The sequence below is a fragment of the Zerene cesonia genome, unplaced genomic scaffold (genome assembly GCF_012273895.1).
Source record: "Zerene cesonia ecotype Mississippi unplaced genomic scaffold, Zerene_cesonia_1.1 Zces_u006, whole genome shotgun sequence".
NCBI classification, from domain to species: domain Eukaryota; kingdom Metazoa; phylum Arthropoda; class Insecta; order Lepidoptera; family Pieridae; genus Zerene; species Zerene cesonia.
In genome coordinates, this window is record NW_024045136.1 from 1,315,370 (window position 1) to 1,325,314 (window position 9,945).

Sequence of the window (9,945 nt, forward strand, 5' to 3'; positions counted from 1 at the left end):
GATGAAAGTTTGTATGAAAGTTCGTTATTGTCAAACCGATTTTGATGAAACTTGATATGAAGATGGAGCTAAACGTGGAAAATAACAAACCATTACCATAAAATACTCCTTACCATGTCGCGCGATATAAGCGAATTATACGCGGGCGAAGCCGCGGGCGAAAAGCTAATTGTATATAAAGTCTAGTCTGTGAGGACAACGAAACGGGCTTTAACTTTCACTCATTCACTATACGAAACACAATAGCATACGATTATTTCACACTGGTTTACTGTCTAAGATATTCGGGCGGAGGTGGCCCAATTCGTGCCGAAGCGTGCTCGACTCTCACATAACAATGAAATTTTTTAATTTAATTATTTATTAATGCTGTATTGTTATGGATAGAATTACAAATTGAGATATGCCCTAGGTTACATTATAACAAACAGTGGTTTTATCGCTAAATAAGGATTTCATCCAGACTACCGGATGTACCGAGTGATATTAAAATAAAAGATAGCAGTTGGGAAAAACATAAATTATTATTTCGGTCGGGGCAAAAGTATTTTAGTACTTTTAATGTAATGTATAATTTGTAATCAAACCTCTTTGGTTGTACTGAATGTAACTAGCTGGTTTTTAAATACTATAAACATGAGACGTTCTAAAGATGTAATAAATAAATAAAAAAAATGATAATAATAATTCCCGCCATTTGTCTTTTGTTTTTTTAGGCAAGCAAAATGAACGTAATATATGCCGAAGAAATTCAGTTATTCGATATATTATAGTCGGTTTTTTTTTCATGTCATAGTCAGCAATGGAGCTGGTTGGTCGCATAATGTCAATTGTAGGGCTTACGCCCCTAAAAATGGACTTTTAATTGGAAAGGGACGAAGAAAGCATTGACAAAAGTAATAAAGAAAAGGGCTATGTGCCTCCGGCTCCCCACCTTATCTCACGGCTCACCGTACGAAACAAAATAATATGCAATCATTTCACGCCGGTTTTCTGTGGGGGTGTGGTACTTCCCAGGTGGGCCCGTTTCCTTTTCCTCACCCATCCCAGTCCATTCCTTCTTTCCAGTCTTTAATCCTTACTTTTCCCTTACCCCATAAAAGCTGGCAGCACATTCGTAGAGGCACTACCTTTGCGAATGTTGATGAGCGGTGGTGATCGCTTACCATCAGGCGACCTACAAGCTCAGTTGCCCAGTATGACATAAAAAAAAAATTATATATATATTTATCATGATCATCAGGAGCCTACAGTAGCGAGTGATAAATGCCGCAGATGCCACACTCAACCAGAAACCATACAACACATTATGGGAGCATTTTTTTTTTTTTTTTATGTCATAGCGGCCAACTGAGCTGGTGGTTCGCCTGATGGTAAGCGATCACCACCGCCCATGAACATTCGCAAAGGATGAGTCTCTGCGAATGCGCTGCCCGCTTTTTTGGGATAAGGAAAAAGGAATGGATTAACGACTGGAAAGAAGGAATGGACTGGAACGGGTGAGGAAAAGGAAACGGGCCTCCGGCTCCCCCACTCACCGTACGAAACACAGTGGCATGCCACTATTTCACTCCGGTTTTCTGTGGGGGTGTGGTACTTCCCCGGTGCGAGCTGGCCCAATTCGTGCCGAAGCGTGCTCGACTCCCACAATAATGCATAATAATGCATGCACCACACACACAGACAGACTACACTCACAGACATAACCAGGTAGCCAACATCATTCATCAAAAACTTGCAACTAATCATAACCTTATACACAACACAAACACACCACATTACAAATACACACCAGAAACTCACCTACAAAACGAGCAGTTTAAACTATATTACGACCTTGCCATTCTGACAGATAAAACTTTTAATTTTAACAGGCCGGATATAACTTTAATAAAAAAAAAATAAATAAATAAAATAACTTACCTCATCAATATAGCAGTTCCGAATACACAAAACATCCAAAAACAAATAACTGAAAAACTTAATAAATACAACGATCTGAAAGAAGACGCGAATTTGAAGACAATAAAAAGTATATATTTCACCAATTGTGCTTTCTACTACTGGTATTATTTCTCAACATTTATGACAAAGTCTCAAATCAATCGATGTAGAAGACATCGTGTATATATAATTACAAAAAGCCGTAATATTGAATACGTGCAGAATAGTTAGAAGATTCCATCAAATAGATGAAAACGATAGCATTTAAATATAAATTACATACAAATGCTGCATTTACTTGGTTACCACCGGTAGATGTAGCTTTTTGCTGAGACTTAAAAGTAGATTGAAAATTAATAATAATGTGAACACAAATTCCTACAAACACTAGAAATGCGAAAGAAAACTCCGTCTGTCTTTTCTCCTCATTTAAACCACAGAACGTATTTTGATGAAATTTAGTATAAAGATAGTTTGACGCTCGAGAAAATAAGTTTTTTGTCCCGAAAATTCCACAGGAACGAAAACTATGCGAGCAAAATCCCGGGACTGAAAGCTAGTAAGTAATTTCACAATTCATAATCGAAAATCTAAATATTAAATAACAAAATAAATTCGTCCAATAAATTCATTATTGATCAGTATTTATAGCTATTTAAAAATCGAAAATAATGTTTGTTAATTATTGATTGACTGACCGCCTCCTTGATACAGTGGTTAACGCGTGAGCATAGAACCGAGGGGTCCTGGGTTCGATTCCCGGTGACGCACAAAAAAAAAATGTCTCGGTCTTGTCTTGTCCCTAAAGAAAATCGATCAGTGAAACAGATGTACATCATCTGCCTCATACCCCACTAGGGGACACGGGACTTCACTTTTAATTATTGATTAGGTACGTGATTGTTTCTATGCCATACTCAGCAAAGGAATTTGAGTAGACTGATACCTACCATAGACTATAACCGTCATCTTGTCATAAACAACGGCTGTAACTACTACTACCATTATATAAGTGTATAATTTGTGATTCTAACTGGGCCAGCACGCACCGGGGAAGGTACCCACAGAAGATCGGAGTCCAATAGTAGCACATATATAAATAAATATGTATAGGGTCACTGGCACTGCTTTTCATACGATGGTCGACACCTGAGGCACAGAATAATAAGTACAACTGAGGCCTAAATACTTGTCTTTTAAAGCTATTCTCTTTATCCTATCCTATCCTACTATATATCCTATCCTTCCTATTAATATTATAAATGCGAAAGTTTATAAGGATGTGTTTGTGTTTGTTGCTCTTTCACGCAAAAACTAGCGAACCGATTGCAATGAAATTTGGTACTTAGAAAGCTGAACAACTGGAATAATGTTATAGGTAACTTTTTATCCCGACATTCCTACGGGATACGGATTTATGCGGGTGAAACCATGGGGCGCAGCTAGAAATCATATAAAAAAATCTTAACATAAGAGAGCTTTGTGAGAAGGAAGGTGTTATTTCTCCTTCGGAATAGGAAGGATTCCCGACCAGTCGCTACAAGACAGAATAATAGTGTAAAAAACAGTTTTGTTGAGAGAATAGAATACTATCTAGTTTTATGATGCTAACAAAGGTATTTTACAACTTTTTCGAAAAAACGCGTTTTTACGGAAACCGGGTTTTAACTGTTACATACAGATTTCATACGTAATTACAACCTTGCTTTATTTTCTATTGTCTTCCCGCCAACAGAACCCCATTATGTTACCTACGTAGTAACTAGTTTTTAATCTGTGCTTGTTACTTTTTTCATTGTGGGAAAAATATAATTTCGAATTGATAAAACCGCCCAATAATTAGCAATAACTATCAATATTAGGAAACGTCGTAAGCGGGGTAATTTCAGAGTAAATACCAATTCAGATGATTTATCAGTATCGTAGGTATTGTATAAAAATATACAGATTTGATGATAGCATTAATATTTTTAAACAATCGCCAGCTACGTGGTCATTTTACATTCGATTTGCTCCGTTATTCCGTAATTACCCCGATGCAGTTTATAAGGTTTTTTCTGTGTACAATTTTGTTGAAGAGTTATGAAATACAATAAATTACGTAATAATATTTATAAAAATAAGGAATAATTCTATTAAAGAGTCAAAACAATTTGAAAATACATAGTAAAATGTATTTTATTATCACATATAAAATAAATTCTCAGTTACCCATACAAGAAACCCGTAATTAGATCTGTGATAATTTAAGAGTCATTATTTTAACATTATTGAATCAATGCGTTTTTATAAAATCATTAGATGATGTCACAGTCGAGTTTAATTAATTAATTGTTTAATCTAATAGGTGTGTGTTGCCATGCGTTTGAAATGTCCAGAGATGTAGGAAGAACTGTTCAACTACTGCATCACGGCTCTTAAATGTCTGCATATTAAATTTCTATAAGCAGAAAAAAAATATGGCAATAATGCGTAATACTGATGGTGCCTTTGAGGTCACTTAATGGTATATTTAATATTTAAGCTGTTTAACTAATATTTTTAAGCTGTGCTGTACTAATAATTTTAAGTAATGAATTAAATTTAATGGACTGTCTTAGTATCATGGACTCACCACGAGTTCCTTTTTGTGATAAAGATAAGTTTTTTGTTATTCAATTTCACAATAAAAAAATAATATATTAGAAAAACAGTCATATTTTGTATGCTCTCCAAATAATCAGGGTGTTGCATTCAGTTGTCGTTTAATTTGAAGTTTTATAATAAAGAATACTTGGTTATGTGACTAAATTCGAATTTCTTTATTTTATTCTTATAAACGATACAATATACATTTATTCGAATATTTATATTATGTATTTGGGAACATAGGGAAAAATCAGTACAAACGCTGGCAATATTCGCAAACAAGATTTAACAATTCTTTATTTCTTTGTCTATTTTTAGTCTGTGTTCAACCTTTTAACGAGTGCGGAGTGACAATAATGTCGTTATTCTAAAAGAAAAAGCACCTCCAATGTCAAACGAATAAATTGCGTAGTGCCATATTAGTTTTATTTTGTGTTATTTATATGTTATTTTCATTATTTTCGTTATGTTATATTACTAAAACAACTAGTTCATGGTAAGCAACTGTTTGACTATATTGCTGAAAGTTTTTAAAGTTATGTTATAATAGTAATATTATAAATTTTAATAAAGTTATTAATTATTCACGGAATAATGTAATATTTATCTGTGGTAATACCAATTAGTGTTTGGTATAAACAATTTTTTCTTCAATGCACATTTATATAAAATATTATAAAGAGGAAGGATTTAATTTTTTATATGTTTGTTTGTTTTATATAGGTTTGAAAACTGAGGGACCAATTTTTTTCTAATCGAAATGGACAGTAAATATTAAAAAAAAAAATCACTTAATACACTTATATTAAATACACTAAACAAATATTAATTTAATTTTTTTATTCGACTATTAATAACAACATTTATTATTTTAAATGTATTTATTTTAATACTTTTTAGGATCATTAACAAATGAACCACTGTTGCTTAAATAAAAAAATATTAAATTGATGTTGTCCCTGTATAATACCTGATGAACATAGGCTTAACTTTAAGCGACTTAACCACGGGGAATGCTTCATTCCTATGGGATAGTGGGTAATAGAACAACGGATAGTAAGAATTACCCTTCTTTACCCTTCTGTACTTAATGTAGGGAAACTTTTCATGCTCTGTTTTTTTTTTAAAGAATATTGCCACAGAAATAAAAAAATTGTTTTAATTTAATCCGAACATAGATGATATTAAATTATACATTCATTGTTTAATTTCAATAATTAGCTAATGAAACCCAAACTAATGTCATCTAACAACCCCTTTATAATGAATTAATTTGCCATTTTTATGATCCAGTAATGTCTGGATTATCTGAACCGATTTAAAAAATTATTGTTCCAATAGAAAGCTACATTATCTGTGAGTGTCACAGACTATATTTTATTTAATCTCTGTAGATACTGCTTACTGAACTGGTGGTAAATGTTAAAACTGTGTTATGACGATTCGAAAGTGTGTCTATAAGAAGTCTAATTGAATGAATAAATGTTTGTGTTTGTGTTTGTGTTTTGTTTTAATCTAGGGCCTTAGGTATGCAATAGCCATATAATAGCATTGTCCACTAGTGAATGATGTTTTAGTGAAACTTTTGTAGCAAATGAATTCACCTATGCTCATCTGTTTCCAAAATAAACCCTTCCTACTAATACTATAAATGCGAAAGTTTGTGGATGTATGTGTATGTGTATGCTTGTTACTCTTACACGAAAAAACTGCTGAACCGATTGCAATGAAATTTGGTATGTAGATAGCTGGACAACTGGAATAATACATAGGAAACTTAATTACAATATTCCTATGGGATACAGACTTACGCGGACAAAAACGCAGGGCGCAGCTAGTTATATAAGTGAAGGATGTGTTGGCATTTGCAGGTATTTTTAAATCAATGTACATAGAGGATGAGGGCATAATGACTCTAGGGGTTGTCAACAGTTCTCCCCCCAATCCCCCTATTAGAATTAGGAAGTGGTAGCGCCCTCTGTGTAAAACTAAACAGCCTTCAAATTAACTTTAAATAATAAAAAATCATAGAAACCAGCCATTAAATAACAAAAAATCATAGGAATCGGTTTACCCAGAAAAACATAATGAATAAAAGAAACAGTCGTATTGATAACCTCCTTTTTGAAAGTCGGTTGATAAAGAACAACGTAAACAAAATAAATGATAAACACAAACACACCTACGCGAAGGGTAAAACCAATCTCTCATTCGGTTTTCCTCAATGACATGGCAATAAATAAAAACCTACATTATTGGAAATTCGTAGTACAGTTGTAAATTAGATTAATCTACTTACGTTACCGGCTATCTACCGATTTGGTCCAGAGTTATATATTTATTTATTTATTTATTTTATACATTATTACACACAAACATTTACAAAAAAAAGACATAGATGAAACAAAAACAAAAGAGAAATTATGCGCAAATGGCGGCCTTATCGCTAGGTAGCGATCTTTTCCAGACTACCATATAACATAAAAGTTATATGAGAGTTAATTTGAGATCCGAGATACGATAGTTTATATCCCGGTAATACCACGTGAACGGGTACTATGCGGGAAAAACCGTGGCTCTGTCTATCTTCCCTAGGACTAAGCGAGAGAAGTCGTGAGCGGAAAGCTAGTTCTAACTGACAAGCCGTTCGCCCGTGGAACATATATAGCCTACTAGCTGCGCCCCGCGGTTTCACCCGCGTAAGTATGTATCCCGTAGGAATATCGGGATAAAAAGTTGCCTATATGTTATTCCAGTTGTCCAGCTGTCTACGTACCAAATAACATTGCAATCGAATTAGTACTTTTTGCGTGAAAGAGCAACAAACGCACACACGTCCTCACAAACTTTCGCATTTATAATATTAGTAGGATAGTAGGAACTAGGATAGTAGGACTAGTAGGATGTCACTCAGTTGTCATGACCGACCTCCGATCTACGTTCAGGTGTTAGCTGATTATTGACTGAAGACATCGTATTACATTTTGCCAATAAACGTCCATAAGTCCGGTCCGGTCGTCCAATAAGAGTCCGGTTTCCAGGCACCGTTGATTGTGAAATGGGCTGTGGGTTTTCAACGGACTTGTTTTGATTGTATACATTTATCATTCAACTCCAGTCGTATAACTTGACATGGTGATTTGGCCCTAATGGCTGGATGAATAGATCGGTTTCAATCGAGGTTCGGAGGTTTAGAACCAGGCGAGCGTGTAAGGAATAAGTTTTTTCAATTAACTTGACGCTTGGAAAACCCATTCTTTTCTTTATTTTCTTTCTTTCGTCCATTTCTTCGTTCGTAATTCCACTGTAAATAAATCCATGTTATAATTGGTCATGTCTAAAATTATATTCCTCGTAATGTTGTCCCTATAATCAACCAGAGTTATACATTAATATCAAAAAGGAAAACCACGGTCTTCATGCAGCGTGAATCATACACACTGTTTGCTTGATTTATTCATTAATATTTATAACTAACTAACTCTGCGTACATTGTTTACCCATGTATATAACAGCTTTGCAGCGCAATTTGAATTTGAAAACTAAGTCCACAGGTATATGCCACCGCTTGCGGAACCCTGCAAAAATCGGTCAAGTGCGCTTGAAAGACTCGCAATGCAATGGGTTCTGGATAAATAAGTTTAAATAGTACCTGCAAAAGCAGTTGGGCACTCATCCAATATATGACCACGACAATGTTGCTTAACCTCGATTTTTTATTAATTTTCATCTCTGAAAATTTATTCTTTCTAAAGATCACGCTTCATGAGATATATACATTGGTAAAAAACAGACAGACGGTCGACGAAGCCTTTGCAATAGGGTACCATTTTACCCTTTCAAAATGAATATTTTTAAATTCTTGCAACATTTTTTTCGTTTATATATGGCTATAAAATCCGCGAAAAAAATTCCATCCTCGATAAATGGCCGGTCTAACACATTTTACCATTCAATCCAATCAGTTCTTGAGATTTAATCAAACTGACGTTTTCTTCAGCTTTTAAATATAAGTATAAATGTCTAGTCAAATGGGATCCGCTACCCTTACCATACAATTTACCAAAATACTAGCTGCGCCCCCCGGTTTCACCCGCTCAAGCCCGTAACCCATAGGAATATCGGGATAAAAAACCTTTATGTTATTCCACTTGTCCAGCTCAACCGGTTCAGTTCTTTTTGTGTGAAAGAGCAACAAACACACACACACATCCTTACAAACGTTCGCATTTATAATATTAGTAGACAGTAGATAGTAGGATACTCAAAAAAGTATATATGTGACTTCTAACAATTTACCATGGCCAATTTCAGATGTGGAGATACCAAGCTACGTTCGTGACTATACTCTGTGTGGTTTCTGCTTTAAACCTGGATCCTGCGTATACCAAAGATGACAATAACGGTAAGATCAGACCTATCACGTGCCACTACTAAGGTGCTACTTAAAAATGGCTTATATAACTTCCGCATAGTATCGCTTTTTGTTAGAATAACAATTTTCATGCTCGGATAATTACTTCTGAAGATTTCCCCCTACAAACATCAGAGTCACCCTAGAAACTTTACCTCTGTAATAATATAGATCAGCTTACAGATGTGGTCATACCTTTGGTCAGGTTTTGTATGGAGAAGCATTTCTTTTCGATAGACTATATTGCGAATAAATAGGAGTAGTTCATTATGACTTGGATTTACTTTTTCCAAATACATGTCAGGTACAGGAGCCGGGTTCTCATTTCTGTGACTACTTACCTTACCATCATCATAAATATAATACTATAATAACAACATAATATACAATTAAACAAAAAATGGCGAGGACTGGTGTCTGCGATAGGCTGTAGCCTGTAATGTAGATCACCTGATAGACTATTATCTACCGAAAAATATTGCGTTAAATTGTGAGCAGTATGCTCCAGACCAAAACTCTTCGACACATAAACAACCTTGCATTCTTCTGTAACATGTATATAGAAAAAAAATGACAACATAACATTTAAATTGATTAGAAAAATGATATTTTTAAGTGGTTGAACGATTAACGGAGTTCAAAACTTACAGTGACGAATACTAAGTGCGTGACAAAGGACAATGAGCCAGGAGTATGTGTGGTTTACTATTTATGCAATGACAACGGCACATTGAACACTGACGGCGCTGGCATTATAGATATACGGTGAGTTATTCCTAACTTCAACTCAAATTAGACTCTACACTGTCTCCTACTCTACTATTTATGAATTCAACTCAAAGTGGACTCTACCATATATCCTACAATGCCATTTATAACTACAACTCAAACTGGACTCTACACTGTCTCCCACACTGCCATTTCTAACTTCAACTCAAACTGGACTCTACACTGTCTCC

At 34.7% G+C, this 9,945-nt stretch overlaps 1 protein-coding gene across 1 annotated transcript in view; it reads left to right on the top strand.

The window, feature by feature from the left end:
- The first annotated feature begins 4,877 nt into the window (after positions 1–4,877).
- The window catches only part of LOC119838934 (phenoloxidase-activating factor 2-like), a 10,626-nt gene continuing 5,558 nt past the window's right edge, over positions 4,878–9,945 (top strand). The window contains exons 1-3 of the mRNA XM_038365079.1: positions 4,878–5,068; positions 8,887–8,977; positions 9,637–9,751. Coding sequence (XP_038221007.1) covers positions 5,066–5,068; positions 8,887–8,977; positions 9,637–9,751 — 209 coding nt within the window. The 5' untranslated portion in view covers positions 4,878–5,065. The remainder of the gene's footprint in view (positions 5,069–8,886; positions 8,978–9,636; positions 9,752–9,945) is intronic.